Source organism: Emydura macquarii, unplaced genomic scaffold (assembly GCF_026122565.2).
Source record: "Emydura macquarii macquarii isolate MOO-44397 ecotype Brisbane River unplaced genomic scaffold, CSIRO-AGI_Emac_v2 contig_691, whole genome shotgun sequence".
NCBI classification, from domain to species: Eukaryota; Metazoa; Chordata; order Testudines; family Chelidae; genus Emydura; species Emydura macquarii.
In genome coordinates this window covers 2,612,265-2,627,500 of record NW_027130828.1, presented here as the reverse complement: position 1 = coordinate 2,627,500, position 15,236 = coordinate 2,612,265, and the positions used below count along the sequence as shown (strand labels likewise).

The window sequence follows — 15,236 nt, the reverse complement described above, 5'->3', positions numbered from 1 at the left end:
CGTTGTTGGATTTTTCTTTTTCTTGTAACAGTATAAAAACTGTGTTGCATCCAATCTCGGTAGAACACTTTCATTATTGCAGACCAGGTTTATCCTGGATGATTGAGAATAGGAGAAATTTATTGGGTGTTTATAGTTTCTTAAGGTTCCAATAGATTACAAAGGACTAGGAACAGGTGAACTGTCTTAAAAATCTTAATAGTAGCTTACAAAAGTAAGAGGTCAGTGCCTTTCAATAGGAAGATGAAGATTCTTTCCAGTAAGTTTGCACCCAAGTATGAAAACTTTTGTTTGGCATTTAGACCCTCATGTAACAATGTGGTGACTAGACTCCTTCTTAGGGTTGCTGTAAATTCTCCTAAGTAGTAATTTACAGGCTTATCTTGAGAGATGAGTCATTTCAGAATTGTGGGTGCTGATTTCCTCTTTGAAGTGGGTCTTCACTTGATTTTATTTGTACTAAATAGATATTATGCTTGAACCATATTAAAAAGTGGCTTTCTAACTCTGTGGGCACTGTGGACACTTCAATATATGTCCTGCGTATCAATGGCAAGATAACAATCCTGAACATTTTTTACTATTAATTTGAAAAATGCCTTAAAATAAGTTAGACCTGTCTGTATGGCATCTGAGTTTTCTGAGGCATGGTCTTTGCCTTTTCAAATGTAATGAACATGTTTAAAAAACCACAAGTATTTCAGAACCTTGCAAAGTTTGTTTTGACAAGAGCGGGAACATCTCTGGAATGAAGGAATGTTTTAATCAGTTTTACCCCTTTGAGGCCCATGTTGTACTCTGATATTTCCTGATTTGAAACTGGGAATACTGTGTAAAGATACTATAAAGGTCAGAATTTGTTAGGTTCTTCTTTCATATTCAGAACTCTATTCCCTGCTGGGAGAAAGCAAAGTGATAGATTCAGAAATACTGTTGAGTTCAGTATTAAAGATTAGCTGGAAGGTGCTGTCTAATGTGAGACAATAGCAGCTTTCCTTGTCAAATTGCCTTTCAGTTTATATCACAGCCAGTTGTGACTCTGGAGTTTGATTGACCAATTTCAAGTAGATACTTTAATTTTCTATATTTTTAAATATCACATAAACCCTCTAAAATATTTTGAAACCCTGTGCACCTTCTTCAGTCTGACAATCTGCCTGAAGGCAATGGAAAAGCTTTGTGAGAGAACATGGCCACAGGAGAGTGTCGAGTACCGTAGTTTTAAACTCTATGAATTAGAAAAGAATAAAAGAAGAACCTAAAAGTATGAATTAGATTTTGCCTTTGTTTCAGTTTGTGAAGAGCCAGGAAACAGTTTCATAGGGAACTCTAATCCCTGAATACATTGTCTTTGCACAGGAAGGAACTCTGATATAACTCAGCGTGCGAAAAGTTAAAACAAACAACCCTACATTAAAACGAAGAAGCCAGCAATGGTGATTTTAATAATGACAGAAGACTCCCCTCACGCTATCTTAAAGTGCTTTACATTGGATGGATGAGCATTGTCACTGCCACATTACTGAAGGGGAAACCAAGGCATAGAAGTGACCTACTCATTTGTTCCAAAGCGATTCAGTGGCACAGTTGGGAAAAGAACTCAAGTCTTTCTACTCCCAGTTGACTTCCATAATCACGCGGTCCCTATTTGACTCAAAGACTAGTTGAGAGGCAGGGAATTTGACTCTTAAATTTACATTGCTGCCTTTGCACATATTTTTGAGATGCGGGAAACAAATGGGCTAGCTACTCATAATCCTGTTGAAGAATCAGCCTCTCCTTCACTTGGATGTTATTAACGAGCAAAAATGTTCTGGTGTCCTTGGGTGGTTTAGCTGTAGCAAATACAGTACCTATGATAGTAGGAATAAGTGTTGGTTTGATATCACACAAGTATGGCAATGTTCAAGAGAAGTGCTTAGATTTTCGGAGATAGAATGGGAAGATGCTGACTTGAGTCATAATCTTCTCCACTATTCTGTGACCTTTGTAACTTAAGAGACATTACTCTACCAGCTGGTGATTAATATTGAATCTGAACAATATTTGGTATTTTCAGCAGGGCAAATGCCAAAGAAAGTTTCTGATTAATAGTCTCCGATTAGACTATTCTTGTCAAATTGACTAATGTAATGCATTGGTGAGCCCTGGCTGATTAAATTGGAAGCCTTGTGCAGTTTTCTAGAAGATGCTCATTACAGGAGATTCCCACATAATGTTGGACAGGCCATAAAGAGAATTGGGCTTGTCAGTCTTTTATCATGACACTTATTTAAAAATTAATGTATCATTTTTGAAATGCAGAGACCTGCTTGTTCGTATATTTGCTGACAACACTACAGTAATGATAGGTAGATGTGCAAAGTAGACTTTATAGAATCAGTTCAGGCGTGGGCTGCCCCACAAACCTATTTAATATAATGGAACAGCCTAATGCACAAAAATCAAATAAGGAATATGACGCATTCATCCGTATTATAAACACTGTCATTCTGCCTTGATCGAAGGTCGCTTTCAGGCATTATTCGAAAAGACAATTTTAAATTGAACAAAGCCTACCAAACAGACCCATACTAACATGGAAGGCAAGGCCATAACTTTCAAACCTACCCTGTTATTTACTGTGAGCTTGTCATGCAGTGACCCAGAACAACTGATTTCAAGAACACTTAAGGCTGTAGGCCACCAGTGGCACCAAAGCATTCTGACACACAGAGACTTATGGGAATAAGAGTGTAAACGTTCCCCCAGTTTATTCCTACCAACTGTATGATCTGGAATTCACTCAGATGAACTCCATTAATTACAGACAGTAATGGGCTGGCATTCTTTCTGGCTTCTTACAGTACTTTCTTAGTAGATCTGAGAAGAGGAGAAGCATAGAGAAGGAAGAGGCAGGGAAGTGTCTTATACATCAGTGTTCAGTGGAGAATTATGTAAACCCTTCACAACGATCTTCAGAGAATGAATAACTGAGTTTCTGCTGCAGTTGCATATTTTTAAACAGAAAAAATGTGTGAATGATGTTTGTCCAGTGCAATTATTTTTTACAGAAAATAGCAAAGTATACAGGAATTATGTAAAGGGCTCAGTTGGCCCACTCTATGCATTTTACATGCAAATAGGAGAAGAGCCGTAAGAGGTGTTTTTTTTAATCTGAGCTCTGTCTGCTCTCACAGTATTCCGTTGTCTCCTGTTATGTCACTCCATGCAGTTCATTAAAAGGTTTATTAACTAATGAGAGTACTCCATTCTATCACATGTGCAGCAGCCTTTTACAGGAAGCTAATCAGGCCAAAGCTGGGTCATGATCTATGTTGGACTATTCCTAGACTGGGTATTAGATACTGGGTTAATAACTGATGCTGTAATGGGGAAAGACTTGCAGACAGGCATGTAGCTGTGATAGTTTCTGAAAGTCACTTTCCCTCTCACAATATATGTACCTATGATGAATTTATGCAGATTAAATTTCCAGCCAGAGATACATAACAGCAGATTCATATAATTTCTTATCTGAGTGAACTATAAATGCAAACTAAGGTGATGAGATATAGGATAACTTGTTACTGGCCACCGCCAGAGGCGGAATACTAGACACGATGTACCACACGAGTGATCCCATCAAGTACAGCAATCCTCCTTCCCGTGTTACTCAGTATATTTTCTGACTGTCAGAACCGTAATGAGTTAATCCAATAACCTCATACGTTTCATACTCATGGAGTAAGTTCATTTCATTGTACTATTTTTATATGAGTCACACAGATCGGAGGGTTCCTGCATTGATCATGTGCTTAGTATATTAAAACATTCCTCTTGTGAATAGCCCAGGATTTAAATGGCTAGGGTTTGGCAGACTGGTAGACTTCAACACTTGCTGTACATTATGGGGAAACTTGGGCTAGAGGCTAGCCACGTGAGTCTTGAAAGCAGCTGGGAGTGCTATGTGGAGTTGGGTGCATGCTGCATCATTCACCAACACTTTTCTAATGGATGACCATCTCGGGTGATCAAAGCCATAGGGCCGCAGGGGGTCCATGCTGCAGCCATAGGTTCGAAGGGAGGGTAGGAATCAGTGTGTACGAGAGACAGGAAGGTAAAATGGAGGTACGGGGTGAACATGTAATGACCTATAGATAAATACACATACAGATAGCTAGATATCTCTGTTATCAGCAGGGATCCAATCTGGAGCCTTCAGCACCAAAGGCACAGACCTCTCCCATTTGTGCCCTAGAAGTTCCCCAAGGAAGACCATGGCATCTGTATGCCTGTGTTGCCATGCTTCTGTTACAGAAGGGTTAGTGAAAGCCTGTGGCACATACTTGAATTGTCCCATGTTCCTTTGCACAGGTCAAGGGGTGAATAATGGGATTCCTTTTGGCCCATGTGACAGGAAATTGTCCATTCACGTGGCAGGACCTTAAAGTCCTACAAAATTCAAATTGTTTGGAAACTGATTAATAGGGTGATGGAGCAAGTTTGTATCTATAGGGCCAAATTGAAGGCAGTGAAGTTAATCAGGTATGAATATGGCCAAAATTGCCCAAGGGAAGGTTTTTACAAACTCAGAATGTAAGCAGATATGAACACCTAATTAGAAAGATGTTATTCCCTGGGAACCAGGTGACGTAGGAAAGTAATAGAAGGTGTGAGCTAGAAATTATGGGCTTGTGAAATGCATTGGCTAGTTCAGTAACCTAAAATATTTGGGAGATTGTAATTGGTCCCTAGCTGGAATAGCTAGCTACCACATGTCCCAGCTTGTTTCAGTAAAAGAAGGCACTTCACAGTAGAATCTGTGTAAGAAGAATCCAGGGATTGTCACTCTGCAGCCTAGAATATCTGATGAGTCAGTGTGAACTGCATGGTTACAAGCATGGTTGAAAACTTTTTGTTTAGAGTATTATTGGGATTGATCATTACTGGGATTCATGGTGTGTTACCATCCAGTTTTTTAGTTCTCAGCCATTTTGACTTTATGAATTACACTTGTGTGACAACACGGACTTTCAGCACAGTAACACATCTATCTATGTCAAGAGTGCTAGAACTTTGTGATTTCAGAGGTAACTCAATCAATCACCACCCTTACTCTACAGTTAAATTGCATGCAACTGTTTCACTGTTCGTATGAGGAAGACTGCAGAGATGGTGGATTACTTGGCCCAAGTGTGGGACAGCATGGGCTTTGAACTACTAGTACTTCCATCCCTTTAATTTTCAACTTTCACACTTATTTCTAGACTTTGTTTCTGTTTAATTCTCCGTGGTCTAGAATGTTTTCTAGCACCTGAAAGACCCACTGTCTTACACCTGCTCAAAAGTCTTGTTTGCAGCCAGAGTTTTGAATAAAGAAATTGTGGATTTAACATTAGAGGCAATTTAACATTTGCCATTTTAAGGTTATTAGTGGAAGGTTAGATAGGAAAAAGAACAATTAACAAAGGGTTGGACAAGCAGAAAAAGAATAAAAGATAGTAACTGAACTCTGGATGTTTTTTTATAGATGAAGTATCTGTGGATTATTGGACGTAATAAAGAATATCAGGGTATCTTGTATTTTCAGTCCCACTAAGCTAATTTGGCTTAAAAATTAATATCACTGGTACAAAGAATTTGTTAATAATTATTTCAAACTGCTGTCCAAAATGCCCTGGCAAATTTATCTTTAGAAAATTCAGACTTCTGAAACAATTGAAAGCTCATACTTCCTAATATGACTGAGAGTTGCAAAAGAGTTTTACATTCTGGAATTTCATAGATTATCTTGGTTCTTTCAGAAAAGTTTTGAATACCTACCTGATGTTGAGTTTATTACTACTATTTCTCCACTTCAGCAAATGGTCTCTTGAGATCTCAAAGAGCTAGTTAGAGGAAAGGTATCTTATCATATTTGGAGCTGGTCTGTCATACAGCTACTGCAGTGTGTGTCAAGTGAACATATTCAATTGATATGCTGTCACAGGACTCCTGTTTTAGTAGTGAATGCTCATGACATCTAACTTGCAGCTTCATGTGCTGTTGAATGAACCGAGTGGAGAGTGATCATTTATAGTTTTTCTTTATAAGCAATACATTCCAAAAGTGCTCAGAAGGGTGGAAAAGAAGATAGTTTTCCTCAGAGTTCAAAAGACAGAAAATTATCACAGTAATGCTCGTCTGTTCTTTATCTGATTTTTTTTTTTTGCCTTATTGTGGTTTTAAAATATATTTCTTCCATAGTCTTTGGAAACCATAGCTTGTTTCCAAATTGTACAACCCACCTCCCGTGTGTCCTGTTGCCAGCTTTACTAGAACCATTGCTCTTCACAAAGATAAACATCTGTACTTCCTATAGGTCAAATTCTGTTGCTCTCTAGGAAGATAATTCCTGTTTTTTTGCTTGCTTTGTTACAGTGGGAACTCCATACTATATGTCCCCAGAAAGAATACATGAAAATGGCTATAACTTTAAATCTGATATCTGGTCTTTGGGCTGTTTATTGTATGAGGTAAGCATCTCTAACTTTTTTCAACTTTGCATAAACCAAGCACATAATAGAAGAAAACAGGAATGAATTTAGAATATACAGTTTAACTCAAACCTGTTTACATCTGATTCCTGAGGAACTTTATAAAATATTAGCTATCTTGAGTTCTCTTTGAATATTTAAAAAAAAAGATATTAAACAGATTTTATTGGACACCAGAGTGCTTATTCAAAGCTGGTTTAGTGAATCACAGTAAATGCTGGCGATATAGACAGCAGTAAGCCAATTTCCTCATTCTTTACTCCTATAAGCTTGGCAGTTATTGGAAGAGCACATTCAGAGCTCTTTCCTAAATACTAGGTTTGTTTTAAAGACAGTACATGTCATTTGAGTGTAATTTAGTGTAAAGAGCAGGGTGGTGAAGAAAACTACGGTGATTTTGAATGAATTTACCGTTCCCACTGAGAGCAGTTAGTTAGATTTTTTTTTAAAAGTGTGTTTAAAGCCATGCAAAACCATGTAAGAATATAGTTTTTCAAAGCAGAGATCCTTAGTGTTAACTACATGCAGTTTTACATATTTAATGTGTTCTACGTACTAGATATATTAAGTTTGAGAAGAAAATTACTCTTTTAAAATGACAATACTGTGATTTTGTAAAAATGCAACGCCATTAGACTTTTAAAGTGTTCAGAAAGATGATCAAGTAATGGTATTTGAGACCCATGAAAATTTTGTATTCATTTAAATGAATGGTAAGGTTACATTATATATGTATGAAACAGCTTTGAGTTCAAGTGAAAGCGTGTAGCCAAAATTTAGAAAGTGTGTGGTAAGACTTCCCCCCCAAAAAAAATTCAATAAAGAACCCACTCTAATGTTAAAGTTTCATCCAGTGCAACTTCAAAGTTTTGGACGCTTAAGTGTCATGGCTATTGTAACCCTTCTGTGCCTAGGGTAGCCACCTGATAATGCCAAGGTCAGGGCAGGCTGCAAAAGGAGAGCAGATTCTCCCAGCACTGGTGGGTGATACTGAAGTCAGACTTCCCAACCAGCCACAAACTGTGCTTCTGATTCCCCACATTGGTTATCAAGAAGCCAGTACACAAATACACACAGTCCCCTTTACTGCATTTTCAGTCTTTGGCTCCCAATCGGCCACTAGGTCCAGTAAAGAGACCAGTTATTTAAACTCTATGCTCTTTATCAAAAAGGTTCCCCCTGACCCTAAAGGGTCAGCCACAGTACCAGATCAATATAAGTTTGGATCTTACCCAAAATACCATGCTGCCAGCCAATCCTTTAATAACTAAAACTAAAGGTTTATTATAAAAAGAAAGGAACAAACAATAAGAGAAATGTTAAAGGATTAAAGCAATCAGATACATACAAATGATTTGAAAGTCCATATACATCAGGTTTCTAGAAGAATTGTGGAGTTTGCAGGCTTGTATAGTCCCTCTGGTGTCCATCCAGTACCTGGATGGGTCTCAGTCCTTTGTTACACAGCTTCAGTTGCAGATGACTTGATCCAGAGGTAGATAGGTGGCTGAAAGCTGAACCCGACTGAAGACAAAATGGATTCCGAGGCTTCTGCCTTATATACCCTCTGGCCCTTGCCATGCTGCTTGTGGAATTTCACAGGAACCAAAATGGAGTCCAGAGTCACATGGGCAAGTCCTGGTGACTCATCAGGTATATCCCTGGCTTCTCTCCCTGGGCCCCTCACACCTGGGAATGTCTTAATGGGCCATTAAGCAGGCTATTGTTCTGCAGCCATCCTGTCTGGGATGTGTCCCAGACAGCACAGTTTGAAATACAGATATCTCAAACATATCCATAACTTGCATTACACACCCAACACATGAACATAAACATCATCATCTTACTTAGCACATTACAGCCTTTCTAACAGTACCTGACATGGTATATCTTACATGAATTACTACAATTTTGACATACTGAAGTCAAACAATATACTAAATGCTCCCTCCCCCCAATCCAGCCAGCGTGACAGATGTGTCTTCCGAGTGAATTAAAAGATTGTCAAAATGAAATAACGTTTGTCATTGCAACTTTTCACAATCGTGAAAGAAGAGAAAACCAAATAAAAAATGCCTGGCATAATCGATCAGAGACTACAACAGCATTAGAGAGGTTTTCTGCTTAAACTAGACAATGAAGCAAACCTTTGATGACTATTTTTTCTTTAAGAAAAAATAATCTTAAAAGCAAACTACACAATGCTTTTCCCAACAAGACTTAAGTGTTTGTTACTGTTTGTTTACTGCTGGGAAGAATATACTAATCTAGTGTAGCTAAATGCTTGTTTAACAAGGTAACGTACTGTCATTAGTATATTACGAAGCCTGAGTCATACAGTTCAATAGGTGCTGATTTATTTGTTGGCAGAGTGTGAAAGTGCTGTGTGGTGTGCATCTAGAGAGAGAAATATTGGTGCTGGGAAGTCAATGAAATAAATCAATACAATCCTGCTGGAGGGATTAAGCACCCTTTGGGAGTAGCGTAGCGCTGCTTGAGTCTAACAGCTCTTTGCTTCTCACATGTGAGAACTCCAGAACAGTCTGCTTAGATGCAATTATGGCTTTGGTATTTGTTCCTAAAAGTGTTCTCGGCCAAATCTGTGTGCATATTGTTTCTTAGGTGCCTGTCACGTTGGTATCTAAACACTGTCCTATGCCCAGCAGAAGTGCTTCTTTCCACATAAAGAAAATGCAGATGCTCCTTCAACAGCTAATGCGTGTTTACCTGCTGTCCTGGGTAGGAGACATGCCACAGGGTTTAGTTAATGGAAAAACAACCATGCTGGATTCAGTACAAATGCCCTGAATGGCTACAGTGAATATAAAGGCCCAGGATTGGTCTTGGTGGTCTTAACACAAAGAGCTGCTGGACCTGCTGAGAAGTAGGTTTGCTTGGACAGGGATGATAGAGTAGCATATCACCCACCCAGTGACTTGTGTCTGAAATTCACTGGAGATTAGAGGGGTGGGATAAGGACACACAAAGGTCTGATGCTGTGCACCATGGTCAATAGGGAACTGCCAGACCTTTGCCAGATAATGCCAACAACAGGAAAAACAATTCTGGCCTGGCTGTTGTTGACTACGTTGAGCCAGAAAGCAGGTAATGTAGAAGGGTAATTTCCTTGGCTGCTCCTCTCACAAATTGTCCTGCCAGTTGTTGGTCTCTCTCTGTCCCGTCTCATCCACAGGCTGGAGCAGGAGACAGTGTGGCAGGAGGACCTTGTAAGGCAGCATGGGGGCCGAGGGAGGTTGGTTAGACAGTTAGACACTGCTGCCAGGAAAGTGGAAGCAAATCAGGCAGAGCCATTTTGCATCTAAAATCATTGTGAGGGTGCCTTTCAGCTGGGGTTTGTACAGAGCAGGCCTAAGGTCTTAAAGGAGATTTTATCTCTGAATCTGAGAGTCATCCATACAAGAAAAGCAGTTGCCAAATTAATATTTGTATAGAGGGAAAAGTGTTCTGCAGTCAATCAATCAATAAATAAAATGGAGCTTTAAAACAGTACAAGCTCATAAAAGAAACCACTTCTGTTGGAGCTAGAAAATCCTGCCAATTGGCTAATTGCACCGTTTCAGTATCTATTTAACATGAGGAAATAGGTGTGCGTTAGCATGTGTTTAAGAAACGTTAAGATGTACCAAAAGCTGCCCTGAGCATACAGCCTACTCAGGGCAATGTGGCCACATGGAAAGAGAGCTTTTAACCTAATAAAAAAGCTGTGCTAACACCACTGTTGGGTAGCCTAGGACCAGAAAAAGAGGAAAGCAGCAGCTAGGTTCAAGGCTCACATTTGTCAAGCGTTTTATCAAAAACAATTGTGGAAATGCAGTCCAGCTGAGTGAAGTGTTCCTGGGCCCACACTTAAATTCATACGACCTCTAGGAAAGGAATACAAAGGACTTTGAATTCATAGTTCTAAAGCAACAGCAGCAACAAATTCTAACTGGAAACAAAGCACACATTTTTAACAGTGATGGTAATTAAATATTGAAACAACTTATCACTGGTTGTGGTGGATTTCACTGAAAATTTTGAAATCAAGATTAGAAGTTTTTCTATAAAATGTGCTTTAGTTGAAACAGAAATTAATTCAGTGATGTCCTATGGCCTGTGTTGTATGGGAGATCAGACTAAATGAACACATTGGTCCCTTCTGGACTTACAGCCTATGAATCTATAAACCAATTTAAAAAGCCTGCTGCTTCACATGCATGGAACCTAAAGAATCTAGCAATATACACGATGGATGTGTATGGTGTTTCCATCACCTAAAATGCATCCCAGAGACTACTCTCTGTAGGTTCATCGTGGAGGAACCTTGGGCTCTTAAGAATGTAATTTATTTTTTACATGAACTGTAGCTGGAATTGTTCAGATTTGACCTGAAACGGAGCATTCCAGTGAAGGCTTTGTTCAGGTGCGGCTTTGATGCTTTTTATTTGCACCATTAGCCCTATTGGTGACGAGCAATATTTCCTATAGCACAAGTTAAATGTTGCTGCCCTGTTGCTGTTTAGTGTTCAAAGTGAGTTCTTGATCAGACTGCTCTGAGTGTGTTCCTAACGAGCTCTGCTGTAGGGAAGATCTCAGATTTTGTTCGGAGAGAAGTATGAGCCTTGTGCTAAGATACGGTTTTGCTGTACAGTAGGGTTCCATCATGGCACAGTAGTCGAAGTGTCCTAGCATGCTGGCTTACTTGGGAACTAAATATGCTTTTGTGGTGGTAATAGAATAAGAATGTGTGTGCAAGATATGGCTTATAAAGCATTTTTGTACGTGCTGTCTAAGTACGAAACCCTTTCAGTTGTGGACAAGATCTGATATTTTGACATTGCAAGAAATATTGGCCACTTACCTTTTGGTTTCAGTGAATAAAATGTTACTTGACATTTTAAACTTTTTTTAGATATTTGAAAAATTAAAAATCAAATCTGCATCTCTTTGAAGGATCTTTATCTTATTCGTACCAATTTTTTGTAATAAAAAACTTTTTTTTTCCATTGGGCTGAAAAGTGGGGAAATAACCATGTTTGGCTGGTTATGAATCATTTCTGATACCTCTCTCCAGGCTTCATTGTGTAGATAAATTCAAGAGAGATTTAATGTACAAACTATCTTCAGAGACATGCACGTCAATTGGAGTTCACTTGAATAATATTGGGGGGAGCGTGGTGTTATGTCGTATATTACCACCTTACTGTGACATTTATAATCACACAGTGATTTTTTATTAAATCTTATCAAAATAGTGAGGGACGTGTGTCTTCATTCCCAACTTCCCTTGGAAAACTGTCATCAAGATAACTTGGAGGGGATAAAAATAAGTTCTCAGTTTCCAGAATGTAGCCATAAGTGATGGCTTTAGCAGTTTTAACAAGATGGTCAATTTAAACACAAACAGGATTTCATATTTTTTAAACCAGTCATGCGGTGTGGTGGTCAATTTTAAATGGAGATCCGGCCACTCTGCCGTAATTGTTCTAACCAAGATGTCAAAAGCAAACCCAAATGCGTCATCACAAACTGTTATTAGCAATGCATTTGGAATGCCTGCAGTCATAACCCTCCAGCTCACATTCGTGGCCGTTTTAGTCAGAATGTATAAGGTGTCTTCTTTTTCAGTTTTAATTTTCTATTTGCCAGTCTGAAAAAGGAAATGAGTATTGTGCTCGTTTTTTGTTTTGCTTTGCATATGACTGTGTAACTAGTTATAGAAAGGAATTTTAATTGGAATTGAGAGATCTTCAGATTTCCAGGAATTATTGACTCTTTATTGAAGTCTAGGAGACCATCTTGTTTGCTTTTGGTTAATGTTTTCCTGATTCTGCTTTATACTTCTAACACACACATCACCACCATATCTCAGAGAAACTATGGAATCTATGCTCCCTATTTTTATTTTAAATTACTAATGCCAGTTTGCTACTCTTTGAAGATACTACTTACCACTGATGACATTTCACAGATTATTAATTTACACCATATCTTCTTAAACTCTGAATCACAAAAAGATACAAAGTAGATGCTAACTAAAGATTCTTATTTGTGTGCATCTTGTATGCTGCTTATGATCTCCCAGCCTGCAGTTGCTGTCTGTTCAGAAGGCATATTTAGCTTCCTGCTACAGGGGGACATGATGTTAGATTTCATTGGTATGGTGAAATTCAGCCCTGCAAACATTCCTAACTACATTCCTAATTCCTAATTACACAAAGTAGCTACAGCTGGAAATCTACAAGAAAAATGAAGCTGGGATTTTTGAAAGAGCTTGCAGGAATTGGGCACCCAACATCTATTGAATTTCAGAGTAATTTTGTGTACTTTGAAATCCCAGCCTGAGTTGCCATTTGTAGGCATGTTTGGACATCTGACATACGAAACCGTGAAGAACTTCCTGAAAAATTTTTAAACTTGAAAATGCATCATGAAGTGTCCTTAGACAACAGCACTAGCAGAAAATAGTCAAATCTTTCTCTGCGTATTTAACTTTTTTTCATAATAGTTCATCATTCATTACAAATGTTTGGGTGCTTCTGAGCATGTTTCATTTTGAGGAACATATCCCCACAGAGCAGAGGAACGGTTTCTCTAAATTGGCAATGGAACTCATTTCCACTAATATCTAGCAAATTAGCGAGTGATGTACACAATAAAAAATGTGGCGACGGCCCCAGAAAATGTACGTAGTCCTTTTATTTTAGAAAGTATACTTGAATTGTAATTATTCGTCCTGCTTTGCTAATATATGGGACATATTTTATATATGAGTGAAGTCTTAGTAAAATGCATTGCAGAATCCTGCTGTTTTAAAAAAAAAAAATCTTTGCTGGGAAGTGGAGTGAGTCCACCAGTTTTGTTGTGAGAATGATCTGGTTTGTGTATTGGTGAGGTTTGACTGAGTTAAAATCCTTATATTAACTGCACAGAGCAAGCCCAAATGCAATGTCTTCAAAACCTGATGCAGTTATGCACTTCACATCTGTCCTCAAATCACTAATAATCTGCCAATGTATCTAAACTATAGAATTTCAGAGCAGAGTCTTGTGTTGATTGTTTTTTTAAAGTACTGCTGGGAGCTTGCTGTGTGTGTCAGCAACAAGAATGATATTTTTTGGATAGCTTTCAGAGTGCATGATAAAGAGCAGAAGACTAACAATTATCAAATAGCCCCCTATTAAAACCATCGAGAAGCACCGACTTCAGCCGGCGTTAATACGAAAAGCTTGCCATTTTGATGTAGCTTGCGGCAAAGTGGTTTTAAAAGATCTCCTAAACAGAGTAGATCATATCAGCCATTATCCAGTAACACTGCCTTAGGAGGGGTGTTACGCTGTGGTGTTGTGTGGCTGATGACAGTTAGTGAGAGTGACAAGAAGCGCTTGAACAACGTTATGGAGTAATAAGCAGATGGGGCACCGTGTGGGCTGCACGCTGAGGTGACATGCCTCTTGCTTACTGAGCCTCCCTGCAGCTCAGGGCTTTCCCTTTGAAGATGATTCTTATTAGTACTATTGGTTCCTTAATATGTAAATGGCGAATTTCATTTGTTACTGCTCCTGGAGACAGTTGTGTAAGGGTGGACAGTCTTGGGCTTGTGCCTCACATGACCGGAACATGCTCTGGGTTGTGAGTTTGCTGTTTTTGAATCGTGGTTTGAGAGAAAGAGTGAGGGAGATAGCAAAAAGGTACTCACTCAAAATGTTTACTTTAAATAGGCATTATTTATTCATGCCATATTTTGTAAGTGCACAAACACATCTCTTCATGGTTGCTGGTGAGGCTCGGCATCTAAAGTTCATTTAGAGCTCTCCGTTAAGGATTTGCAGCATAAATGATTTCCTCCCACAAAGATGCAGTTTCCTTTTTGAGACCTAATTACATTTTATATATATATATATTTTTTTTTTGGTAAAAACTCTCTCAGTACCATGTGTGCATCTCCTCAAAAATCCTCCAGCATGTTTCCTGGCTGCTTGTATCTTCCATTTGTCTCCATTTTAAAAAAAGTATATTTGAATAAATTGAGATATGGGGCTCATGAATCAAAGAAACTAAAATGAAAAAATAAGCTGATTAGGAAAAGACACAGTAGCCAGGTTACAAAAGCTTTTTAGAATCCTCTTCCCTAAGCAACATATGGCTTTGCTTTATTTAAAAAAAAAAATTAAGTGGAATGTTCATATTTATAAGACTTTGAATGTTAGGTAGCAGCTTGTTGTCCAGAAAGCGTCAATTTACTTTTTACAACAGTTCACTAAAAATTTAGCAGGCACAGAGAGCAAATGAGCTGTCTGTTCTGAACATGGCTGTAACTGAAGTAGATTGAAACAGTAATATGCATCAAAGGCGGAAGGGCTTTTACCTCTAAAAGATTATCATTTTTATGATAGGTTATCATACTCCACTTCATGCAATTGGTTTAGAACAGTAATTTTCCTATAGCACAGAAACCTCGTTTCCTTGGTTTAAGAAACATTTACAGTTTATTCTGTGTACATCTAAAACTGCTTCTCTTACACATCCACAAAGTCCCACATCTAAGACATTTTAGGGAAAAAATAATTACAGTGATGAGAGGAAATGTAGAAGCTTTTCTTGTATAATGAGGACCAGGAAAGTGTAATGAGTGTTCGTTGATCATTTGAAGAAAGTGGTAGGAGGTGTTTGGTCTCTGAATCTCCATTCTGCTAGGCAGGGGTGTTTTCTTTGGTT

At 38.5% G+C, this 15,236-nt stretch overlaps 1 protein-coding gene across 4 annotated transcripts in view; it reads left to right on the top strand.

Moving 5' to 3' along the window:
• Positions 1–15,236, top strand: part of NEK6 (NIMA related kinase 6) — a 106,531-nt gene that overhangs the window by 80,850 nt on the left and 10,445 nt on the right. For all 4 annotated transcript variants that reach the window (XM_067541713.1, XM_067541712.1, XM_067541711.1 and 1 more), the window contains one exon: positions 6,403–6,497. In XM_067541713.1, coding sequence (XP_067397814.1) covers positions 6,403–6,497 — 95 coding nt within the window. The remainder of the gene's footprint in view (positions 1–6,402; positions 6,498–15,236) is intronic.